Genomic DNA, 27,730 nt, shown 5'->3' on the forward strand with positions numbered 1-27,730 from the left:
GGATTGGAGAGGAAATAATTGAAAAACACAGACAAGAGAGAGAGAGAGAGAGAGAGGGAGGAACATGAACTAGCATCCACAGGATGGCAGAGAAGGAAATAGAGAGAGAGAGAAAGAGTGACGGCGCGAGAGAGGGAGGAACGTGAACGAGCATCTACAGGATGGCAGAGAAGGAAATAGAGATACAGAGAGAGATGAGTAGAAATAAAGAGAGAGGTAGATACCTCACCAGAAACTGGAGAAGAAAATAGAAAGTGCCTAAAAATGAAGGAGAGCAGAGTGTACAGATGTGTACAGTTTGCTCAAACCTGTGAGGAGAAAAGCATTCACTAAATCCACCATGTTAGTCCACACATCCCCTGTTTGAGCACCGATACAACTGAGTCCGTCCTAAGTTCTGTTCTAGTAAGTCCTTTTTTTCTCTTTACTGTCTGTAATGACACCAACGCTTTTTTTCTCCATTCGGGAAGGTAATTGAGTTTAAAGTCGGGAAAATTGCATTGTCGCTCTGCTGGACAGTCAAATTAGCACATTACCACAATAAAGCCGTCAGAAGACGGTAACTTCTAGAGTCACCCACGTCAGAAGACCAGCCAATCAAACACCCTGAGGAGCAGCGGTGGTCTGAGGTTGGAAGGTCATCAATCCAGAGGAAAGGTATATGAAGAATGCTCCTTTAACGAGACTCTCGACCTCTAAACGTGAAGAACTGTTTACAGTAAATATCAGTGATACAACAAGGTACGTCTCTTGAGCTGCAATAATTTAAGGAATCAGAATCCTTTTACTGAAACATATGCACAGTGATAACAGGCAATACTGTACCACACAAACGCTAATATAGGTTAGGATCGGTTTTCCAAATATATTGAGCAAGAAATGAAATTGCTGCCTGGATTATGTTAACAACCTACAAAAGCACATCATACAATTACACTAGATTACATTTGTGAGCAGAAGAATGTCATCATTTATTTGAAACACTTATCTATAGACACATTTCTTTTCCACAAACACGTTTCTCATTTTGGATCACAAAAAAAGTTCTCAAATGTGAAATTGTGTCTCAATATAAACATAAGCCTTTTTACTTAAATTGGAAAAGAAAAATGCATTTGAAATCAGGAACTATTTCAGTCTGGGCCCAAAAAAGTATTGAGTTTAGATACTAAGCTTTATAAATAAAGAAGATAAAGCATTTCCTGTTTTTAATTAATGGACCAATTTCATAGCAAAAGGTCTCTCTAACTACAAACTTGGGAGTGTGACCTTCTTGTTTTCCGAGAATGTGTATGTGCTGGTCGATGGGAGACTGCAGCATAAATCAATACAAGTTTGATTAGTACATGGTTGCAGATTTTAAAATAAACATAGCTAAATTGCAGTATTGACTGCAGAATGTTTCCATCTCAAAATGTATTCATCCAGAGGTCAAACAAAACAAACTACTAAAAAAGGTAGAAGATGTTGGTATCCCCTTTGTCATTTTAGAGTCCTAAAAAAGTCCTTTAAAATGGTGCATTCCTCCAAATAAGTATATTTGTGTCATTGCCGCAAATCATACATTGATTTATTTGGGTTAGCATTAAAGCATCAAAGGGAATGTTATTTTGGATGCTTCCTCTTGACACAGTTTTAGAACCAGGATGTGTCAGGGCTGGATTATGAGTTTTCTTTTAATGGCGGCAGGGGTGGGAGATTAAATCCATACTTAGAGATAACAAGTTAAGATCCCACATCAAACAGTTTGTGCCCATTAAAAACCACAAGAGGGCCATCTCAGTGACATATCCCAATTGAAATCAAAATAACAATCGGTATATATTGGAACTAACTCGGGAAACCCACTGGGATTATTTTAAATATGGGGCAGTTATTAGAGACTCAACATCAACACATCACTCTTAAAGGCAAGAACAAAATCTAAAACCAGGATCAAGTTTGATACTGGAAATCGTCCATTTTAACCCATCTGCAGAGATACTATAAACTAAAGCATACCAGACATATTCTGCATACACTTTCGTAGTTTGTTCTTAAGTGAGGGTTAAATATCTTTAACTTCTCAGCTCAATGCATTCAAGTTCCTCCCTGCAGAAGCCTCTTTTTTCAACATGATGCTGTGAGCCACAAAGCCCAAATCTAACCAAGTTCTCACTTCCCTCTCGCTGGTTTGACCTATAGTTACCCAACAGCGCTGGTTTGGTTGTCAAATCACTTCCCAAACTGCAAACTGAAACACGTTTCTCGACACATGCCTTTTAAAATATAACTGAGTAAACGGATTGACTATTAGGTTTAATATATTGCTGAAGGGAGACCGTGGTCTGTAACACCACACGCTCAGCTAGTCCCTCCTGGTGTTAGACAGCCACCTCCACAGGGAGGATTAACTTCAGCCATCGTCTCTCTTAATAAGACAGTAAAAGAACACCAGGCACATTATTTATATCCGCTCTCTAATTGCAATCTCCACTGTGTTGGTGTCAACTGGGAAATAGAGGCTGACACAATGCTTGTCAGGGCAAGGGCTCTACTAGAAGGAACGGATGTGTGCGCCAAATAAAAGTAAAGTTGGGTTAGAATGGATACTGTGTGAAAACACAAAGGGGGACAGGAAGACACAGGACAGATGGGGAAAATAGGATACAAGCCATTACAGGAGGAAACAATCACCCATAGGGAGTTTCAAAGAGAGGCGGTGAGACAGACAGCCGTCAGAAGAGACAGTATTACCAGGTTAAAATGTGTAAATGCGTCTGACTGGGCTCGAGGACATTTTATATGGTTTTAAGCTGATCAGAGTCATATTGCAGTGGATTTTAGGTGGAGCTTAAGGTTTTTTTTTACGATAATCTTGGAGAAAATATGCTGCTATTTATAAATAATACTTATCAGATAAGACAAACAGCTATATAAATAGTGATGGGAAGCAACAAAGCAAAACAGGACATACTAAAAAGGAGCACATTTTAACAAAGCAGGCCACTGGAACATGTGTGTGAGTGTCAATTATTAAAAACCTTGAAAACAGGTACAGTGAAGCAGTGAAACCAGTTTTAGGGGTCTTGCAGGAGAATAACATTGGGACCAGGCTCTGGAGATGCTTCCTTTGGGGAATTAAAAATAAATGTGGTAGGCAGCTTGAAAGTAACAGGATTACTAAGTAATGGGACTCGAGCTAACATCGCGGAGAACAAAGTACATGGCGGTGTCATACAGAAGCAACAAGTCATTATAGCTAGACAACTAAAACATAGAAATAGGGAATTTGTGTCTTTCAAAAGACCCATATGAACTTTAAAAATAATAATGTGTATTTACTTTACCAAGATAAAGCAAAGTAAGCATGGTACCTTGTTACATCTGCTTCTCTGGCAAATTAATTGGGTCTGGAACGAAGGAAAATATGGATGACTGGCTCAAAAATACAGTATATGATATAAAATGAGAGAGGGATGTAAAAGCAACAGATAAAGGTAAGAGGCTTTTAGCTGCATTTTGTCAAGGAATCAGGCAATATGTATAAATATAATTAGATTCATGGAGAGAGTGACTACCTCAGATAAACAGGATTTGAGCAGACCAGCTATTTAACCAGATAAATGTTGAAGAGCAGCATTAAACAGGCACCTAGAGGTGACCCATTAACATCACACGAAGATCAATACCTCATTCTACGGTTCCCCCCGCAAAATTCATTTCAACCTACAGCCCCCTGCTAATATTAGAATCCCCTTTTCAAATCTAAATTAGCACTTCCAGGAAATGATTACTGGTTGATGAAGTGTTCCAGGCCTATTTCAGCATAATTACCGGGTTTCTAATGTGCAATTATCAGTACGGCCCGCTGGAAAAAAAACGAGACAGTTTAGATGTTAAATACCGCCATTAACATTTGCCTATAAATGTTAAATGCTGTCATTAACGTTTGGCTGTAAGATGGAATGAAGTTATCTCAATGTTTTCTTGGCTGTTAAAACTACAATTACAGCAGAACACGCTCGTCAAGGAGATTGACAACAGAGTGGCAGGACATGGCAGAGAAGGGAGAAATACAGGAACGATGATACAAGGAAAGAGAAACGGTTATAGCGAAAGCAAGGGAGAGGACAGCAAAAGGAAAATGTTTTGGACAGATGGGAACACCTAAGCAGCAATATGGGGGGCAAACATTGGGAGAGTTCAACTGCCTTTTAAAAGAAAAGCGTGCATATTATGGCCCCTACTTGACATCAGAGTCATTGCAGAGTTCAGCTGCTCATCTATGCTGCTATTTGCACATTTAGGCTATGCCTTATCCAAAGTGTGAGGACTGGCGGACCGCACCACTAAGAAAATGTCCATTGTCACACCTATTTGCAGCTTCATTTTGCTTATTCTCAAAGTAAAAACAGGCCCCTCCTCCACCATCTCATACCTACCACTGCTGCTTGCTTAATTGGAGGGAAAAAAACACGACTCCATGCTGCTATTGCATACTTAATACCGGAGGCTCGCACTGATCAGCTTGTATAAAGAGCACTTGCTGCTTTTCTAATACATTTGTGTGTGTGGAAAACCAGATTGCCTTTTTGAAGAACATTTTTAACACGAATGGCCTCATTATTTTTTTATTCTAAGGAATGGCACAGTTAGGGTCCAATAATAGCGGAGCTGACTGTTCAAACTAACAACTAGTGACAAAAGAAAAAAATATTGTTCTGCTCTTTTTGACGTGATCTCAAAACAACATCAGTTAATGTGATTTTGTTTTTTCCTGATTAAATAAACATCTTCATATCTTCAACACTCATATGTAGAACATGAACTCTGATGAAATTACTGGTGTATCATGAATCTGCATATATTGGCATGGTGGGTCAGAGTGAGAGTGCAGACTGAACATATGGGTCAACATTAGCAGAGCTGTTCAACTTTGATGAAAGTAGTAAGGAGTTGCTCAACTTGGGCAAGTCTTACTCGTCTCCAGCAGTATAGTTTACATAAGCAATACTTGTCAGTTGTTGGTGACAAAAAACATCCCGAGCATAATGAATGAATGCCATAATGTGCATTCCTGGCCTCTAACCCAGCCGTCTGTTAGAGCAACCCTGCTGAGCTCTGTGTCAAAGCTCCTATCTCTGGCCTCCCCAACTTCATGACATGCTAATTATCTACGTTGCACATTGTTATGCACCTGGTAGTAAGATTAAATGTCAGTGCAGGACTGTTGCTTCCTCCTGTTGCTGTTGGCTACATTCAGTGTCCAGCCATAGCAGGGTGCAACACTGGAAGTGGAGGCAGCACCATAATGGGATTAAATGGCTGCCACATGTGAACATTCCTGTCAATGCCAGCCCCCATATGGGTGACCAGTCAAGTTGGGACTAACTGGCAGCAGCGAGGGCCAAGGAGGCATGTGGGAGTTTAGTATCCTCTATATCCAAGGTAGCAATTTGGCTTCGGATAGAGATTGTTTTTAGTTTATTATAACTACTGTTTGATGGATGAAACACTTCACTGGCTACTTTCTTCAGTTTTGCCCTCATTCAGCAGTGAGAGGCTTCTCCAGGCGAATACCAGGTGAACAAGGGTCACTGATGTCGACTCCAGAGAAAATAATAAGCTGAGAAAAACACAAAACAAGAGAATACTTTTTTCTCCATCCAGCATAGATATTTGACACTTATTGCAGATGTTTGGGTTCTGAAGATAATCTGAGATCTATCCTGAACCTGCCCTGACTCAACCCATGCATTGCCAATACAATATTCTGTATACTTTAGGCCAGGGATTACACTTTTTTTTTTTGGACCATGGCTACTCTCCATGTCACGGCTCCCCAACACACCTAAAACAACAATAGCCTTTAACAGGTACCCGCGTACCAATGTTCATTATATCATACAAATTGAATATTTCAAGCCAATTAACACATCTGAACAATATCTCACAAGTGATACTGTTTATCTTAACACCAACATTATTCAAATAGACCTTGTGTTTGCAAAGATACACCTTTTTTAGTTTGGATATGCTATTAAGTTAAGTTTATTAAATAATGCCTTCGGTTTTACAGGGTTACTTCTCAATCACTTAGAATAAAATCCAACAGGTCCTCCTGCAGATTTACAAATACATATTTGACCTACAGGCATACAATGCAGTAATTGTCGCTTACGGTTTGTAAATAGGACACCCAAAGTTGGCCCTCTTTTCCCTGCTCAACGACACCAGAAGCGCAGATCACCTGATCGTGGTTGCCAGCTATCGTGTACCACCTGCAGCAAAACTGACAGCCAACCCCAGATTCACTCAAGTTTTGGAACAAGCTTTGTTCTCTTGGCATTACACCTCATACATATATATATATATGTATATATATATATATATATATATATATATATATATATATATATATATATATATATATATACAGTATATACATATATATAGTATATACATATATATATATATATATATATATATATATATATATATATATACCCTTATATATATACCCTATTTGGTTGGATGCATTGTGAAGGCCCAGTGCCCTTAGGCTGAAACATACCGAACATGCAGCAACAAAATAAATCAACAGGCACACGTTATGTTTTTTTGCAGATAAAGTCAATACAAAATATTGTTTTTCAGAAAAACACTGCAGAGTATATCTTTAAAATACAGGTTTGAGTCCACCAACACACATGTCATATATACCAGAGATGTGGGAGCCACATCACACATAAATTATGATATTGGTAACGTGATTACTCCAGTGAATGTGCTTTTGGAGAACAATAGATATATTTGTTCTCCACAAACCTGTCCGTTGAGTCGTTAGTCAAGATTTTCAGTCTTATGGTGTTGTTGTTAGGTCTGTTTAACGTGTCAAATCTTTAAATTGCTTGCTCTGATGGTCCCTATTATTCTGTCTACTCAGCTCCTGAAAAACTGCTGCGCTGGAAAGCATGTTGTGTTACTATGATAAGTTGAATTGTCATGCAACGTTCAAAATGGTGTTTTGAATATCTCTTGCTGTTTGCTTCTGTTTTGATGTGTTTGAAAATGTCATATAAATCAAAGTTAATGTCGCTCATTTGTTTCAACTTGGTTAAATGTCATTAAAAATGCACAATAAATGTGCAAAGAAATGAGAAAAGTTATTTGTGAACCCCTGCTGCTGGCTGCTGGATCGGTCCAGCTGTATGATTGGCTTTATGTTTCAGCGGTGCCTACAGACCCAAGAAATGAGCACAATAAATTCTCTGTCATGTTAATTTCATGCAATGTGTTGGAATGTGTTCACAGGAAAGACATTGTGCAGCCTTCACAATTACATTTTGCTGATTTAACTTCAAATGTGTCTTACAGTAGGTATGAAATATTTTCTCCTCTGGCATCTCAGTCGACAAATACAAATACAGAACGTTGCCTCCCAAAAGCTCTGAAGCCATCCATCATTTACATTAAAGGTTAGGCAACAAACAATACTTTGCTATTGGTTACAATAAGTACGCTACTTTTGGTTTCACATGACGCAGATACTGTACTGCTGAGGGAAGGTCCGCTGTTAACTTTGACTAAATGACTGATTTAATATGTGTGATGCGTGGACTCCCTCTCGCACTGAGGGAGAAATGCATCACTGCAGCCGACAGAACAGAAGTGTTCACATTTCAGTAAAAACAGGAAGATTCAGTCGATGGACTTCTTCCCAACACTTCACTGGCCTGAAGGTGCTTCTTTACAGTTGATGTCAACAACTGACTGAGTGCGTAAAGTTTAAAGCTGCACAAGGCTAAATGTTTTATGAATAGCCGGCACCCAAAACCCCTCATGGTTCATGCTTAGAAACACAACTGTGATCAAATGGAAAAGGTGACAGCTGGTGTAGAAAGGGGTCGAGATGAAGGTTCTGCCGTGGGACTCTGATGTTTGAGTTGGATGTAATGAACAAAGGAAAAGGGGACATAAAGAAATAAAAAAAGCAGACTGAAGACTCCAGAATGTCCGTCTCTAAAGATGACTACTGAGTGTTTGAAGGTCATTTATTTGACTTATTTAGTATCCAACTGTCATGAAGCTATCAGCTTATACAGTTGTGTTTCTTTTGTTCACTTGCTAGTCTTTCAACCACTGCCCACTCTTTCTCACTTCCGTCTCTCTGGTGATTTCAGCTTTCTCCCTTTAAATCAATGTGTTTTTACTCGTCGGAAAGCCAACAACAAAGTGGTTTATTACCGTTAAAAAGCAGTGATTATTTGTGGCAATAAAGCTATCTTGAAATGTGCCACTACTATAAGTAGTAACATATTTAAGATGGACAGTGAACATAGCAACGCATGATTGCTCACCTTCTCTCCTGTTGACCTTAGCAAAGACCGGCCCATGGCTGCTGGTGAGCTGGGAGGAGCTTCTGAATGATGACGGTGGCAGATTGGCTACCAGTGGGCTGTCACATGCCTCTGTGAACCAATCACAAAGCAGAAAAGACTGTTTAGAATCACGGATAGTGTTATTGAACCTATTGATCGATATGTTACAGTAAGTTATTTCAATATAACGATGGTGAAAAGCAAACTGAAAAAAGTGAAGAAGTTTTATTCTAATGGAAAACTTGAGGTCATGTTGCTGCTCACACAGAGCAGGAACATGAATAAGACAACTTTGTACACTTTGATGTATATAAAATGTCAAGGGTAGGAATTGGAGTTATAAATTGAGTACAAATTGGCTCCAGTGAATAAGTGACACATGAACATGAGTATATGACATGTGGACATATTATACTGATGCACCGACAAACAACGCCACGGCAACAGCCTCAAAGAACAAATATCTAAATGAGGAATACAAGCCAATGTTAAATATTTAAAAAAACAGAATGTCTGTACAGTATTGAGTATGCTTTCGTGTGGTATAGTTAATATTCAGATTATCAATTGATATGCCTATGTTGCAATACTTTTACTGCTGTAAGAGCCACTTCTCAATGGAAAGTAGGAGGCCCCCTTTCCAGTGGAACATCTGTCAGCCAGTATCTACGCTGTGGAAATGTCCTTTGGCAAGAAACTACTTTGAGACTGTTGTTCTGCGTCTGACAAAAGCAGTTATGAAACAGGAGCGCCTGCTTGTTTTCCCAGAATACCTGATTATTAAGTAATTATCAATTGTTCACCGTTTCCACGATCACTGCGAAAGCAATCTATAGAATCTTTTTTTAATGGATTTTGCTTTCCACCACTTAGTCAAGAGCCATTTCAAATTATTCACAACCAATTCAGAAGTGCCAGATCCTGTTTCCCTCCGCTGAGATTACTTTGTCAACATTATTGTACTTAATTTCTAGCACAGAGGGAGTTTCATTGCCTGAGATATAAACCACAGACTGTTGACAGTTTTGAATAGCCTATCATATCCGCCCAGTGTAACCCCCCTCTCCTCTATGCAGACACTTCCCAGTTGATCTGTGCCTTTCCATCCAAGTTCATCATTTGCTGAATCTTCAGATAGAAAAGAATCGGCAGCAATCTTAATGGTAGTGCACAATATTGGGAAATTTGCCTTGAACTATCGTCTCGTAATATCACCGCTCCAAAACATCCCCTGCTGACCCCAGATGTGTTTGAAAAAAACCTCAGTAGCATAAAGTGTCACGAGAGCACGGCCTCTGCAAGACAAGCTGGTTACAAGCAGCAGAGGTCTCTGAACAGATGAGGCTGATTTTCCTCAGAGGAGAAGTGACATTTAAAAGGTGACTTTGAGAATGAGGTAGAGCACAAATACAGAAAGCTAAGAGTACAATGAAGGTAAGAGGCTGCCGAACTGTCAGCCACTGACCTGGGCTTTGACAGGCACTACAAAGCCTTTCTAAAACAGAAGAATGATGGAACCTCAAATACATTTTTTTGACGGGGAGAAGGGGGTTGACTGAACCTTCAGTAGAGATCTAATAATTTTTGTTGATCACAGTTCAGTATCATTAACCAAATATGAAGATCTTCCAGCAGATAATTAATGTAATTAAAACAGTTTTCCCTTCATCAGCCTTATATTCTCTATTTTCTTTGCTTTTGAGATTTTTTAACTTTTTTGTATACATACAAAGTTACATCTGGAAGAACAATATCTCCAGTTTTATAACCTCTCAAATGGCCTCAAGTTCATTACTGGTTTAAACTGCCTTGTAGGAAATGGTATTTGTTAGAGACCATTAATTAAATATAAAAATACTAAATGAATCCCTCGTTGGACAAATGGATGGCATTTGCGTTTTTACAAATGTCATTATGATTTTCTAATAAGGTCCTTTTTTCTGGAACCATACCCATGAGTTCCAGTTTGACTTTAGTTTTCGGCAAGTTATGCTGGTTTAAAAAACGGGTCTATCGTTCAGTATTTCAACTCTTCAGAAAGGCGGCAATTTTATTTGATATACTCCGTGGATCTCCACCATGAAGCAAGTCAAATGACAACGCCGGGATGCAGCTGCTGTGTTTTTGTGCTTGAGGCACACGATTATAGGAGAAAGAGACAAATGCAGAGACAGAAAGGCCATCTATCTGCAGTATATCATCCAGTTTACCATTCTCGTGAAATAACTGAGTGCCGAGAGAGACAGCAGATCCAGAGATGAATACTGATGAGTACCATCCATCACTTCAACAAACTAAAGGTTAGAGAGTTGTGTCTTAGTGTTGACTTGTTGATCACGGTGAGCAGCATGTAACAGCAATCATCAAGTGGAAAACAGCTGTGCTTGTTTGTTTACATTCTTGTCACCTCTTTAACAAGGAAGTACCAGCAGACAAAGGTTTTTCTGCATTATATATCGTGTGACTGAAGATACGATGACGGGAACTGAAGATGCACACAAGAGCATAAACCTCAAAGCAACTCTTCTAACTTAGAAAAAAAAGTATTTCTCAAAAGAAAATGTAAACTCGAAACAGAAAACATACCCTTTCGAACTTGGAATCACACGTCTGTTTATGTTTATCAATAGGAGCTTATTATTAGACCGTTACATGCTGTCTAGTCAAACATGTATCTAAAAAATAGAAAAGAAGGGCAAAGGACAGGACCAGAAAGAAAAAAGAGGGTTGATACTTAGATATATTAAAAGTCAGAATATCTACTCAAGATGACATCCTTTCTGACAATGAGTAAAAGAGTCTTTTTTTTGTTTTAAGGTAACTGCTACTCAAAGTTATGCCAACGTCATACAACAGGTCAGTTGTGATAGATAGCCAATTTCCAAAAGCCTTCATAAGTAAATCAACTTTACTTAGTAACCCAGTTTGTGACTTTCTTACCGAGTTGTGAGGTGTCACTTCAAAATATTTTGTTAAGTGATCCAGAATTGTGTCAAACTAATAGTGAGCCTGGTAAAGCGTACAGTTTGGCTGATGTGAATCCTGCAGACTGGAACCGACAGCTTCCTGAGACGCTCTGCTGCCGGACTGAGTGCTAACAATGAGAGGAAAGGTTGTTGCTCATTCCTCCATCTGTCTGTCGGGGGCCAACACACCCGGCAGGCCCCTAAGTCCACTCGTTCTACTCTCACCATCTTAGACCTCCCCTGTTTTATATTAAAAGATACAAATAAAATCACGTTACATTTATAGTACACTTGCAAATAAACTGCTCACTGAAACATAATTAATTAACTGTTTCTCTTTGAAATGGTATGAAAGCAATGCTGTAATTTGTTCCGTGCTCACTGCATTAATATGTGGCTCCATGGGAGGCAGACCTAATCAGCAGAATTTAATGATCAAAAGAAATCTGCACTGCAAAAAAGTAGCAATTAAAACATTTATCAGGAGTCGGCGAGGTTTAACACTTTAGCACACATGCAGATTGCTGAGACAAACAAATAAATAAATGTATGCAGAACATATCAGTAATGAGAAGGGAGATTAAAAAACCATTGACAATGAAATATGTCAGTCTTATGCAGATTTGGTAGAGCTGCTACAAGTTACATCACTTCTACTAATGGACTCCGGAGGAGATGTGATGAGACTTTCATTAATGGATCATATTTGAATTTTAAAATAGGGACAAGAACTTAAATGGCATGTTTCTCTTTTCCTACTCTCATTAAGTCATTTTATTTACACACAAAAAAACTCTACAAATGATAATACTTGTTTGCCTCCAGCACTTAATATGTATTTTTTAATAATCAAGCCTTCTTTTCTGAAAGAAACCAAACGTTTGTCCCTTAAACCTTGAGCTGCATATATTTTGAAAGACAGTGTCAGTAAATTTCACCAGAATTACACATAATCACAGTTTGAGTTATAGCAAGTATTTTAAGGTTAGTGGATTTTTGTTATTGACTTTTGTGGGAAACAGGAGCTGGTCAGCAGGGTGTTTGTTGTTTTGACCATTCCACCCACCCCGGCCTGCTCCCTCCGCATGCTACTCCATCTTTGCCATTGGGTTGTAATCAGTACGGCAGCTAGAGGGGTTTGTCACTTGAAAGTAAGCAAGTAAGCAATTTTTTTGGGGCACTGAAACTACTGATGCTTTTATTTTTCTTGGGAGGACATTCACCCAATGCGAGCAAATACTTCTTTAAGACTTTTATAAAGCATGTAAATGTATTTTTTAATACCTACAAATCTAAATTACTTTTTTCCTGCTTCATCTTTAAACATTTAACATGTGGATGTATATTAGCAGCCAAATAAAAATATACAGCAAGAAACTAAGTACAGAAAATGATAACTTATTATATTATCTACACACAAAAACAAACCATTCAATATTCCTGGTAGTTACTTTGTTACTGGGTAAAATGGAACATACAGGCCCTCATAGTTATGTTGGGCAACGTTTGCATAATAATTCATTCAACGATACAAATCTACAAATCCTCAGCTGGTTTAAGAAGAGACATATTAAGTGAAATGGACATCGTCTCAGAACAATAGAATATGAATACTTCTGTTTTGTACATTAAAATACTTTGTCTCCAGGACATGTTCTTGACTTTTGCTGGTCCTCAAGACCTCTCTACCAAATTTTTAATAATAGGCTTTCACTGATAAAAGCTTGTAAAAAAGGATAATTCAAGGTTTATTTTACAACTTGGGTCATCTTTTTGAGGTTAAGCTATCATTCTGGTTGGTCATACATAACTGGACTTAAAATAGAAATGTTTAAACTCTGATGTAAAATGTTGAATGGGGTGATACAGCAATAAGATCCAGGAGTATTAATTTGATGGTGTCCAGTTTGAGTCGAGCAGAAGATGCATTCGGCCATCATATAACTTTTGTTAAGTCTGAAAATAATCAGGACATGAATAAGAGTCCTGATGGTTATAATTACTACTTAGTGTATTTCAAGAGGCACTTACATGGCCCGCTCCCACTGTGCCACTGCACTCCAACACATATATAGGCTGTCATTGAATCGGAAAGGAGGAAGGTGAAAGCAGCAGGTTAAGTAATTATGAACTGTATTTATAGTTAATCTGATGTCAATTTGCTGTTTAATGGATTGAGATAGAAATAGCAATGAGGGAGGATGCCAAGACATTCTTTAAGTAGCTCATGGCTTGCTGCTACACACACACACACACACACACACACACAAAGGTTTATGACAACTTGGATCTTATTTTGGCAGATTGTGGTTAAGAGACATAACTTGTGTATTAGAGACCTTGATGTTTATATTTGGTGCTATCGAGGCAATTTTCAGAAGTCATTCCCAATAAAAGCTAATAGATAAACTACAGAAAGGAGAATAGCTCAAAGTATGTTAGAGGCACATGAAGGGTATTAACATGTTCTGCAATGTCCTACTTTGCTTTGTTATCGGTTTACTCAATACGTGGAACCTCATTATTGAAATATGACACACAATGTTCCCATCCTGACTGGCCATTTGTCTTTGAAAGTACATAAAATAATGTGATTATTGATACATTTCCCATGAATGTAGTCCTGCTCACAGATCCAGATCAATGGAGCACATAATCAAGATGTTCCTTCAAATAAAAAAGGTAATTGCATTGAAAACCCATGTTACAGTAATGTAATCCCACTGGCAGGAAAGTAAGTTTGTCATACAGAAGAACAGGATTTTATTGCAACTTGTGTTGCTGTGCACAACAGAGCTGCAGCTCTGTGAAGGTGAGGTGAGGGGAGTCAGGCGAATTAATCTAACATCGCACACACACGCACACACACACACACGCACACACACGCACACACACGCACACACACGCACACACACGCACACACACACACACACACACACAAAGAAAACCCACTGATGGGTGAAATGAGAGAAGGAGTTGGGAGTGTCACTGCACAGCTTTAAGACGGAGGGCAACTACAATGAATGTCCACGCAGGGCACTGAACCAAACTCCTCCACTTCTCTCTCTTTTTTCACTCCTTCTTCTACTCCGGCCCGGCTTTTCCCTCTTCTCTTTCTTTGTCCCATCGCACTAATATAAGTATAGTGTCTTTTAAATTCTTTCTCTCTTTTTGTTTAATGTCAAATGTTAAGTTGTTCCCCAGCTACCTCCCGTTTCCGTAATAATTAACTTAATAATCCTAAAACTCTTTAGGATATGAGACTTTCCAAACCAGTTTGATAACCCCTACAAACCCCAATAATCAGGGCAGGTTACCTTTGTTATTATAAATATAGCAGGCCTAAGAACTTGGAATACATAGCACATTATTAATTTAATTCCTTAAGTGACTCCTTACGTGATTTGGCCTACAATGTTAGTATTTAAGTAAATATTATAATTATTGAGTAGTTTAAAGTGGTTATAATCAATATTTTGTATTATATCATTATAATATTAAACTCTTTTCCATTACCAAATGTATAGGTGTTATGTCATTGTGTTTGTTGTAAGCCCTACTGTCCCCTAGTGGCCAAAGAAAATTAGAAAATGAATGCAGGTTTGAAATCAGACTTTTTCAAAGTAAAACCATATAAAACCTTGTTGCTAAGCACATCATCACACCTGTCCATCAAACGGCATGTAGCTTTTCTTTGTCTTTCCTCCCAGGGTTGCCATGGTTAAATAAACATACTGATATGGAAATATGCACAGGTGTAAGGAAAAATATTAATTTGGAATCAACACGTTGTTGATCAAAATGAGTTCTTCTGAATGGAGATATTGTATAGAACACAAGAGATATTTATTTTAATGTTTCATTTTGTTTCAGAACAGTTTTGTAGTTCTGTTCTTATCTATAGCTTACTTTATACTTACTGCACTACATTTCAGAGAGAAATATTGTACTTGCTACTATTTAATCTGACAAATAGTGTTAATATTTAACAAATAAAGCTATAAAAAGTGTTGCAATGCAACATAGATCATAATCCATCCCACAATAATAAAATGAAATGACATAACTCAGGCAACACTGAATACTTCTTCAAGCACTGGTTTTCTAATCTAAAAACTAGAGAAATATTTAATTTCCTGACTGAGAGAAAAGACTCACTCACCAGCCTCGTTTTTAGGTTGATGACTTCACAGTAAATCAGCATGCCACTCATCATTAACACAGTGTGTTTTGGCTAATAGCTGATGCCCACAGTTTCTACGCTGCTCCTGCTTCAGACAGTGAATCCTGACCTCAGCTGAATGTGGCTGATTCTTGGACCAATAACAAGTCATCTGAGATAATGACAGGGCCATTTGATGAATGGGTCTGTTTTTAGGGAGGCAGAGATCCACTGGGGAGTCGGCCTTGGGCAAACTCAAAATCCCTCAGGTCACAAAAGCAGATGGATGGACTGCAGTTCTCTGTCACTTTTATCGCTAAACTACTTGTCCCTGGATTAATAAATCTACAGTCATGACTGAAAGCTCCAGGCTCACACTACCAGCCGCTACCACCTTTATGTAACCTTGACGTAATCAGGACCTCTTCATGACTCCACTTTGACTGAATACATTTTCATAAACGATGCCATAGAAGAAAAGTAAGGGGAGATTTATCCTCCACTACTTTGCTCTTTGGTGGTTCTCTATATGACTCCGCCACCTCATGAAGCAATAAGAACAGCGGGGTTTTGCAGAGAAAAGGTCTCGCACATTCACACCAAATGGATTGTATTCAGAGGTTTATGTTCTCTCAGTGCAAACCACCAGCTCATTGAAAAGTAATACATTCTGATGAGACATGGCTGTTCGCATATGAAACAGGGAGCTGGGCCCAAATTTAAATCAACTTCTCTCACAGTCTATTTTTTTTACCATCTTATTCTCTGTCTGGCGGTGGACTGGAGGAGATGAATTTATAGCAGTCTGAGAAAATAACAGTAACTTATGTTAAATATCAAACACACCTCCTGTCGGCCATCTGAGAGATCTACTCTCCTGAAGACACCCTGCTGCCGTTACCGGACAAAACTGTGTGTTCTGTTAGGTTTCAGAGAAATGCAACAGAAACGAGACCTTTTACACAACTTGCGTACTGGTGATGGCGATTGCAAAATGAACCAAAACTAAGAAGAGTATGTCATTATGTGAGACATCTAAATTTGAAGTAAGGGGAGGAAGCAGGTACAGATTGTTCTCACATATTTGGTGATGCTGATGATAAAGATGATGCACGGTATAATGATTAGTTGACTATCCTCACCAGACAAATGTCATGATAAGTGACCTCTTGCAGTCATGCAAATACTTATTATCTTTCACACTAGCCATGGCAGCAGCAGTGTGAGATTGTTATAGTGCCACAAATAACTGAGAAGGAGGTCAGAGCGAAAGGCTGCGCTTACATAAATATATGACATTTACACTGGCGGCTCACTGGTTTCTTCTAACCATGAACACAAGATTTCTTTTCAACTTTAGAGTTCTAGTTGCCTACATTTAAAAAGGACCACTGCGAGGGATTTAGTGGCATCTAGTGGTCAGATTGCAACCAGCTGAATACCCCTCCACTCACCTCTCCCTTTCCAAGCCTACAGTGGCCTACAGGAAATGTAAAAAATGCCAGAACTAGAGCCAAGAAGAGGACCCACTCCCCATGTAGATAGGAGGGGCTCATCCTAATCGGACCAAAACACAACAATTCAGTTGATAATACACTACTGAAAACACACAGGTGATGAATATTATATTTCATTTCTGCCAATAGATACTCTTAAGTGCTTCACACTACTCCTTTATTAACCAAACCGTAACCAGAAGCAGCAGATCACAAGAAGCACTAAATGAACAGCTGTGGGTGGTGTCGTGCCTGTGAATTTGGTTTAGGTTTACAATCCGGTTTAGGGAAGGGAAGTTAGGGTTGGGAATAAGGCATGTAATTTGTCATGGAGCTTGTGTGGTAGTTAAACAGCATCTACATGTGTGCCATTATCTCCATTTGAGAAATTCAACTCAGGCTTCAACTTGTTCAAAACTGCTTTTTTGCCTTCACTTTTTCTTAGTTTGTAGGACACGTTATCCAACATCGCTGGATATCAATATCCTGTATAGCTATTTTGAATGGCCACACCCATAGAGAGACAAAAACAATTAAAATATGGGAATAATGCTGAACATTTTAAATGAGACTCCTGGAGGCTATTCATATAGTGTTAATTGCACACATAAAAAGTGATAGTTATAACTCACTGGGGGGGGGAAAGAGCTTAAAAGAAGTTGCCGATACTCTCACCTCTACACAGCAAGTGTTAGAGAGTAAGGGACATGCACTCTGGTAACTGGAAAAGAGCGAGAGTATCGCTGATGATGATTAATGTGACAATGACAGAAACCTCCTGTCCTTCATGTGCAAAGCAGGATGAATGATATGATAGTTCTTTACTGAGCTGACACTCCTTCATTGCTTAGGAGGCATAATCTGGACAGAAGACGGGTCTTTTAGTGGATGACTCATATGTTTTGCTGCACATTGTAACTGCATTAGTCACAGTGGAGTGAGTGGTGCAGTACATTTCTGGGTTTTTGAGTTGTCGCTTTGAGATTGTCGAGTCTGAGCCTACTCAGACAATGTCACACAATTTGGGTTAGTGTGTATTCCACACTAACAAAACACATTGTTTCCCCCCATTATACATGAATTGCCTATTAATGCATGCATTCCTCTTTTCTACCCTCCACACCCAGCACCACCAATCTGTGTGTGAAAAAGCTTGGTGATGTTTTTTGTCAATCTGCCTCCAGGAATGTCACCTTAAATGCTGCCCTCATGCACAGCGTCTTTCCAAGAGAGTACAGCATTACAGTGGGGAGGAAGGTCATCAGATTGTAGTGGGCCACGACTGTAAGTATGCAGCGACTGGAACTATTTTTTTAAACCTCAGAGAAGTAAATATCAGCATGCACTCGGGGACAGCAGAGATCTTTTTTTTCTCACACTTGTTGCAGGGTAAATTCTCTCATTCCTTCAAATATGGTTTCTCGAGCAACTATCAAAGAAGCAACTTTTTTCCATGACTTCCTTTCCGAAATCATCCCTTTACCCAACAACCCACTTTTTAGGATCTTTTCGGAAACCTGTTCTGAGTAAAGCCAAAGAGCCAGCAGCAGCATCCTGTGCATCTCTCTCACATCTCCACAGAAAAAACTACAATTTCTCCTTTCTCTCATGAAGAAACATCAAATGGATGGAGAAAAAAAGCTAAAATAAGAACACAACTTGTGGGATTCAATGTTTCTTAAAACTTGATGGCCATAAATCCACTGAGGACGTGAGTTCCCTCTCAACAACAAAACCCCTGAGGTGGTCGGATCAAACCCAGCAAACTGTTTAATTCGCCAAATTCACAGAATGAACTGCACGAGCTACAGTGCTTCTTCCCAAGCTGGAGAAACGAGTTGCGGCAGACATCAGCATTGACTGTCACATGCAGCATCAAAGAGGGAAGTCAAGGCAGCATGCTGTTTATTTGGGAAAAGTTTTTCTTTTAAAAGGTGAGAGAGTTTACAAAAAAAATTGAAAGCAAATTTCTTTTTAGCAAAAGGCTAGAGCTTGAAACAATCAAGCAGTCCTTTAAATCATTAGATTAACTGTTTGATAATGTTTGAAGTAATTTATTTTAAAGCAAAAGTAAAGTGGCAGCAATGTAAAGATGTGCTGTTTTCTCTTTTTAAATAATTGTAAAGTGAAGATCGTTGGGTGTTTTGGACTGCTAGTCAAACAAAAACAGGACTTTTTAGGAAACGGACATTTTTATAGATGAGGACAAATCGACAAATTAATGGAGATATAATCATCAGATTAATCAATAATGAAAATGATCCCACAATTGCAGCCGGGTTTGGATTCTCTTGATTAACTAATATAGAGACATATTTAATTATAGTTTTATGAAAAGTAGCTCGTATGCATGTTTGACCAATGTTCGCTCTGCCATTAGCCTTAATATCAAGACCAAGAAGAAGAAAAACACTTTCATCTTCTTTTTTCCTTCTTAAAATGCTCCTTTTTTGTCTTTATATCGGAGACAGTTTAGAGTCTCACCAGCATCCACATGTCATCAAGCAGCCAAAAACATGACCTCGCCTCATAGCAGTCGAGTGGTGTCTTAATTTAATAATAGAGTGCGGGTGTGCGGGTTTGACTCCACGGCAGCACGCGCACAGAGCCGCTCACCTTCTTCAGCCGTCCCACGGGAGCCGAGCAGCAGCCAGGCGACCAGCGCAGTAATCCCAGCGAGTCTTTTACTCCCCAGAAACATGTTGAAGCGACGGGATGCTGCAGAGTGTTTGTCCCACGAGACTGTCCTCCGCCTCCTCCACTTCACTTCTCTGCTCTCCTTCAGCTCCAATGCGCTGCAGTAGCCCTGCTGCCACAATGTGGAGCGGCCGGCCGGTACCCAGTGAGGAGGAGGAGGAGGAGGAGGAGGAGGAGGAGGAGGAGGAGGAGGAGGAGGAGGAGGGGGAGGAGGAGGAGGGTGCTCTTACATCGCATGCCCTTCTGTCAAGTAGAAGGGAAAAGAAGGAGCGAAGACAAGAGGGGAGGGAGGGCTTTTACGAGACTGTTGCAGGTCCGAGTCCAGCGCCTCCCACTCTGAGATCATGCAGTGGGACTGGGACTGGGACTGGGACTGGGACCGGGACTGGGACCGGGACTGGGACAGGGACTGGGACTGGGACTGATGTCACTGGAGCGCAGAGGGAGCATGTGACGAGTTGCTAACTCTGAATGTAGTTGTGGGTCATCTCAACCATTTAAAAGCGGAGCAATACTCACATCTGCATGAGACCAGGGATTGATTATGAGATAATGGGTCCCTGGGCACAGACCCTCCTAGACAGAAGCAAGGCATCCAGACTAGTTGGGGTCGCTTTGTAGTCGTTTTACATCCGGCTTGGCAGGGGAAGCCCAGCCCATGGCCTCTTTGCTAATCCATATATGGATAAACTTTTCAAACTATACAAGTAACTTTTCAAACATTAATTTGAAATGAGCAAAGAAATAAGCACATTAAGCTTTATTGAAAAATATCAACTAATATATTCCTGACAGAGGTCAGAAGTACCAGTACACTGTATTTCGTCCAATTCGTTCACAAATTGTCAGAGATTATTAGCTCTTTAGAAAAAAAACTGAGGAAAAAAGAGAGACAAGAAGGCTGGATTTTACAGAAATACCTCACAGCTGCAATGCACCTTCAGTCAAAGGAAGACACCTTTTGACAATGAAAAAAAAAAAAGTGTTACCTCTGATCTCCTCTCACACTGCTTTTTTCCAATTTACAGTATATTCAGTGAGTAAGAGCTTGAATTTAAAATAAAATGCTCATCAATCAATCAAGTCTATTTAATCCCCCAGGACCACACATAGGCCTGCACAAGACAGCGCCAACGTTAGTTGAACACCCACAAATGTCAGTCCTCCACAAATACCTCCGGACTGACCTTCTAATCAGGAAGAAACAGCAGTGGGGCAGGAAGAAACAGCGGTGGAGCGTCATCAACCTTTGATCCACGCCGTTTCCCATCAAGGTCGCGTGCCAGCAGTTTCTCTTTGATGAGAGTCTTATTCCAAGTACAATACAAAAGAAATAGATTGTTCACCTCAAGGGCAAAATATTCAGTCAAACATTAGGGGCAACCAGGTGAGGGTTGTAGATGGGGTTTTCTGATGACATTGACAATACAACTCAAATCATCATCCACCTGTTAGACTGACAACAAACAACCAGATGTGTACATCTGTGGTAACACACTGGTTTTATTTGTAATCTGTATCAGCGATGCTGTAATTTAAACTGGCTTCGTTATAGTCCGGGAGGAAGTGGGGTTCACAGACCATCCAGTGTGATTTGGAATCCGTTTAACACTAAATACAGAGCTTCCTTTAGCTTTTGGAGGAATTTCATGACTGTTTTATAAAATTTCCCATTTTTATATTTGTGGGGGGGGCGAGGTCCCCGTCACCAGCAGTAATTACACACTTGTTCCACCGTATGTGACAAATCATATATATGTTGTTGTGTTTTTACACATAAATCAATCAAAACATCACATGCATCGGCAAGTGTGTGGTTATTTTCCTCCAAAGTTTAGTACTTGAAGACTCTGTCTTAATAGCTGCTTCGGGGTAATTCATCTTTGCTGGTCTGGGCCTTCTGTTATGATCACCCAGAGGCCTAGTAGTGAGCTTGCGCTAGGCCCTAACATTTACGTTTTTTGGTGGCGTCCTGGCAGTCTGAAGCCCTGGGACACTTGCCCCGCTGGCCTGGTCCATAATCCAGTTATGACTCCTGGGGAGCTTCAATCATTGATGCGGAAGCACAATTACTGATCTATCAACCTCTCAAAAGTAGCCAGTATCCAGACGAAATGAAGCCTCACTTGACCAATGCAAACAATCACGTGATCTTCCCGCACTAGGCCTTGTTACGTTTTGAATATGGGATGTTTGAGTCAAACTGCCTCAGTATTTAAGAGTTGTTTAAAAGTGATCCGTTTCATGGAACAAAACAATGAAAGCAGAAGCACTTGTATTGTGGCCGTCTCATCGTGGTCTCAGATTGTACTAAAAGACAAACCAGTGTGAGGGTTAATCAATACAAACAGCATCTATACCAATCAAGACAGAAACTAATCTTTAAAAATGGAAAAACCCCTCTGAACCTAACATGGTACAGTCTGGGTCCCATCCATCCATCCATTTTCAATACCGCTTATCCTCATTAGGGTCGCGGGGGCGCTGGAGCCTATCCCAGCTGACATAGGGCGAAGGCAGGGGACACCCTGGACAGGCCGCCAGTCCATCGAGGGCACCAGTCTGGGTCCCCTCCTACCATAATAATAGTAATACATTTATTTAGTGTAGCGCTTTAAAAAGGTACTATTACCTTTATAGTTCATTACTTGTTCTCACTTCCTGTTTGGTAGTCTGGATCTTTAACTTGGGGTTAGGAAGGACTGGAGCTTACATTTAACAAACATAAGTTGAAATAAAACCAATATAAAGGAATTACTATTTTTGACAAATGTGCAGTTATTTAATTTGGCATGCACGTGCAGCTAGTTTGCATACTGAAATAATCAAGAAGTGATCGTATTGTTAGCAGTTTATGCTCTACTCAATACAAGCTCTATTGTTCAACATAACTAACGCATAACAACAAAGTGCAATGGAAGAGTGGTGGTCACTAAGATTAATTGCTGTAGTCCAGGCAAAAGAGTTCAGGGATTTAGTGACTAAATAAAAACACAAAAACGTTCTGGTTTGGGTAGCTATAGTCCAAACAGCAGAAACTGATAATCCACAGGGGAACAGGAGCGGTGCAGGCAGCCACAGAAGAAAGCAAGGCACCACGCAACATTGATGATCTGACTAGGAATGAGTGGAAATGAGCTTGCTATATATACACAGCATGACTGATAAGGGAAAGGTGGGAGAGTGTGAGGCCATCTAGTGGAAGGATGGAGAATGACAATGCAGTGGCTGGTAAGAGGGACAGAGGAGCAAACTGAGTAAAAACAAAACACCTGATATGGACTTTGTAACAGCTGAAGCTAATTTGATGAAGTAGCCGTCTTACAAAGTTACACTGTTTATTGATTATTTGTGTTTTCACAAACAGTGCATCCTCGTGGGATGTGGCGGGGCTGTTAGTTGCATTGCTGGGAGAAAAAAACCCAAAGTAAACACAACTACCAGGACAAAGACAATGACTTGATGTGGCTAGCATCTCTTAGATTACATTTGCAATGCATCTTTGCACAGAATTGGTGCATTTTGACCATAATCAGTATTTAGTTTTTAAGGAGTATTCAAAAGATCTAAAAAACAAAACAATTTTAGGCTTTCAATCTTTGTTAAAGGCTTGATTAGATGTAGTCAATCAAAACTATGCTACGGTTCTGGAAAGATAGAGGTTCACTAAAGGACACCAAACCACAGTTTTGGTGTTAAAAACCAAGAACATAAAACCACAACACTCTCCCGTTAAAGGTTTTTAGGCGTCTCACCACTTCTGCCTCTGCTTTGAAAAGAGGACAATATTCGCAAGCCGACAGGAGGTCCCTTGACAGAAAAACCTAAACTTTGGTTGTTTTATGGAAAGCATTTGCAATTAGACTTGGTATTTGTGTCATGCAACAGCCTCATTGTAACACGGTTTGTTAAGCAGACTTGTGAATAATAGGTACTATTCAGAATGAGCAAAATCATTACACCACCTTCTAAATGGATTCATGTGTTGCAGAAATGTGGGGGAGTTTACATTTTGAAGCATGAGGGAATACATCACAGCCTCACCTCACCTACAAAATAAGCCTAGTGTGGAGAAAGTTAAGAGATTTACATATGATTTGCATATTATGCATGGCCATACAGGTGCAAAGAGGCTTATTTTGTCATAAACCCACTGCATGGCTCCAATTTCTTGCTCTACTGTATCCGACAAATGAGCATTAACAAGACCAGTGGTGAGCCAGAATGAGCAGCGCAGCGCCCGGTTCATTTCCCTACTGATACAGTGTACTGCCAACACCGATGAAGCTGCTGCATGATCATATTCAACAAAGCATGCACAGTTAGGAAAGATAGCTGCCAGCAGAAATGAGGAGGCACCAGTTCATATGCAGAAATGGAGGGACTCCTTCCACCTGTTTTTATTCACATTTTACACATAAAAGCAGGTGATTGGAACCCGTAGATTGTAGGATGGAAACAGTAAAGTTGTAAAAGAAAAGAAAATGTATATGCAAACATCTGTAAAATGTGACAAATTGCAGATGCAAGCAAAATAAATATCCAATGGCAATCGAGAAGAGACAACACTTTTTTCAAGGTTTTAAAAAGAGATTAAAAAATAATAATAATTATTATTATTATTTGGGAATCTTTATCTGAAGTCTACTTCAGATACATGCATTAACTTTATTTTGGTAGGTGATGGCAGCACCACAAGCAGAAACACAACAACGGACATGCATACAATTTTTGTGGTAACATTTTAGCAGTTGGCTAATTACACAACTACATTAATTTAGAGTAGGCTTTTTATCCACCTGACTAGTCCAATATCCATTCTCTTTTGCAATTGTTGTGTCTCCACCAACTCCTGACGAAGACATCTGGCTTTTTAACTAGCTAGTCGCTAACTTTGTCTGCCGTTCCGTGATGGAAACCGAAAACGACACCAGTGTGAACCAAAACAATACATTAGCTGGCAGTAAAACCATAACAATTAACTAAAAAAATGCTAAAAATGCTCCATACGGCTGAGGAGATGTGCAAAGGGAGATGATCAACACTCCGAGTGACCCTTTCCACGTCGCCATTTGACATTTAAATCACGTACACGAAGCACATGATTTAAACGTCTGTTGAGCTGGGCCAGATGTCTTCAGCACCACAGGCACTCGAGGTGAAAACTTCTCCAGTTGATTACTTACATTAAGGCACTTTTCTTTTTTGTATTACAAGTTTTATGAAATGTTATGTTTAAATGTGCAAATACTCATAAATATCTTCTAAAATATGTGCTAATTTGCAAGTCTGAACATTGGATACAGCCAGGTTCAAAATGTTTAGTTAATTTTATTGACATATAAGAGTCAAAGATTTTTTCTGAGGGAATTTGGGATATCTCTTTTTATCACACCACAAATCAGCCATAAAAAAGAGAATCAATTTTCAATCGAAATAACAACGTTCTGTAAATCAGGCTATGAATAATATGAACAAACCCCTCAGTAAAAACCTTCAGAATATGAAAGAAGAAAACTTGGTAAGTGCTACTAAAGTTTATATGTCTGGCTCATAATATGAAACAGCCTTTAAAGATAGTTAAATTACATACATATTTTGTCGACAGTACAAGTGAATAGGACACTTTAAGTTAAAGATATCACCATGAAACTTATCCAGTTTGGACAATTCTTTTTTTTATTAAAAACTTTCTGAAATGTTATGTTTAAATATGCAAATGATGCATTATCTAATGCCAAGTTTTGGCGAATGTTGGAGAAATCTAAAACAGGCTTATATATACATTATACATTATTTTGGGTGTTTTGGAGGGTCATTCCCTCTCAATATAACATTTTGTCATAGACGGAAACATAATTCCACCATCACCGCCCTCTGCTCCTGTGAAAAGCGCAATTGAAGATCTTTTGTTGGCATACCTGATGATATTGCCTTACAATCACACAGAATGTGAAACCATTCTGCTGCGGAGGTGGGAGAAAAGTAATTCCTCGCACATTGTGAAAATGCACCGCCTCATCTCAGCCTGCTGACTTGTTTGCTCTCAGAGACGTCTTTAAAATATTACCATGAAAATATACCACGTTCTTACCCTCAATACAAACATGTTTTATTATTAGCAATCTTATTGCTACTACTGGGCTTTTATCATAATGAATATGTTCCTGCGTGAATTTGATTTTCATATGCGCTTTTTATTGAAACTCTAAAGGAAAATGCAAAAACACCCCAATTGAAAGGAATGAAGCTATTATAGTGTGAAGAAAAGGTAAGCAGTGATATAAAAAGCCAAACAATTTAAAACCATCCACTGGCTGTATGTTCAACTGGTTGCCTACTCTGTGTGCTGGGCGCAGAGCTTAGTCCTGGCGACAGCGGGAAGCGGGCTGCAGCTTGATCTGAAGGGGCAGAGACATTAAGTACTGCTGGGTTCATATCAGATCTGTCAAATTAACTCATATTGGAGTTTTAGTTTCTCAGAGGCAGAGCTGCTCCGGAGGGAGAGTCAATGAGCAAAAACAAGAAGTGAAGGCTTCCTGACTTTAAGCCCCGGGGATGAATGCAAGATGGAAGAGAGGGAGCCGCTGATATTATGAAACCTATTGCTGCTGCTGACGACGACAAAGAAGTTCCTTCTTTTCCAAGTACAGTATTCGTTACATGTTAAATGGATTCTGTTTGTTGCACATTTATTGTGGAGAAAGAGTTGAGGAAGGAAGCTGAATCGAGAGGCTGATAATGCATTGGCATGTATTATTTCCTCTTTCTGCCTCTGCAAAGAGGTCAGAGGTCAGAGGTCAGGGAGTTTACACAAAGGTATAGGCTCGTACTGGAACTGACAAGGATTCAGGAACTGGCTGATTTCACAGTTTATAATAAATAAAACTTTTCGTCCAAGTACTCTATGGGAAAGCAAAACACAATAATACAACAAACAAATCATGGATAGTGGATACAAATCATGTTCAAAGTTAAGTAAACATTAAATGGCAATCCAGAAGAGACACGAGTTGTCATATAAGACAAAAAGAGAACAAAAGAAGTTTGGAATCTTTTTCTGAAGACACATTTATTTCTGCTTTGTTGTGATTAACATTTTAGCAGTTGACTCGTGCTTTTTGTTGTTTTGTTGTGTTTGCTGTTCGGTGTTCGAAAGGTAGCGCACAGGGTTTTTAGGTTTTTCTGCTGCAGCCGGAAACGACACTACTAGAGTGCTGAGTGTGAACCAAAGCAAAATTGCTGGCAATAAAACCGAAACTATGAGCTGAAAGATGCTAAAATGCAGCATAACGCTGAGGGAAACTGCAAAGGTGCATGGGTGATAATTATTTGTGGGGGGCAACACTGATCAGTGCAGCTTTAAGTTAAAATGATTTATTCCTAACCATTTATTTTTGATGTAACCTCTTAATGTCAGTTATCCACAACTTAATACGCTGTACATTTGAGGTTTCTTGACAAAATATAGTCAAATCTCTCTAAATCTATCTTGGGGATTAAGTTCCTGTGTCAAATAACATTGACTGTTGGTATTCATTTCTTTCTATCTGCTGTTAGACCTTATGAAAAATATATTTGCCTCATTTATCCCGACAAACGCGTCTGTTTGATATTGAGATCTTTGTGCCCATTAATATGTAAACAGATGCATGCTTGTATGCTTAGGTTCCCTCATGCAGTCACAAACATACACAAACATATAATTCCTCACACAACAGGATACTTCTTTGTAATCGCTTTTCAAGCATTATTCCAGTCATAGCTACCATTAGATTTCAGACCAGTGAGTCAAGTAATTCCAGCTCCCCACTGGGCATCTAACTCCTCGTTTTTTTACAGTTCGTACCTCTCAGCTTCTTGTTTTATGCTTCTTCGACTTGCCTGGTGACATCCTTTCAATAGATGAGATGAGTAGAGTTTGAGGTAGATTTTTAATGGCTCTGGAGTGCATTTCGGCTCCCTATTTCTATACATGAGTGATTCACAACCAGCGGTGCTTGTACCCATGGGGGTACTTCTACAGTTGTCAGTGGGTACGTGGAG

The 27,730-nt window shown here is 39.4% G+C and overlaps 1 protein-coding gene across 1 annotated transcript in view; it reads right to left on the bottom strand.

Moving 5' to 3' along the window:
* LOC117729368 (contactin-associated protein-like 4) overlaps nucleotides 1-20,344 on the bottom strand; it is a 79,917-nt gene extending 59,573 nt beyond the window's left edge. Inside the window, 3 exon segments of the mRNA XM_034530373.1 lie at nucleotides 8,343-8,453; nucleotides 19,985-20,105; nucleotides 20,315-20,344. Coding sequence (XP_034386264.1) covers nucleotides 8,343-8,453; nucleotides 19,985-20,105; nucleotides 20,315-20,344 — 262 coding nt within the window.
* Nucleotides 20,345-27,730: the final 7,386 nt, after the last annotated feature.

Source organism: Cyclopterus lumpus, chromosome 4 (assembly GCF_009769545.1).
Source record: "Cyclopterus lumpus isolate fCycLum1 chromosome 4, fCycLum1.pri, whole genome shotgun sequence".
Taxonomy (NCBI): Eukaryota; Metazoa; Chordata; class Actinopteri; order Perciformes; family Cyclopteridae; genus Cyclopterus; species Cyclopterus lumpus.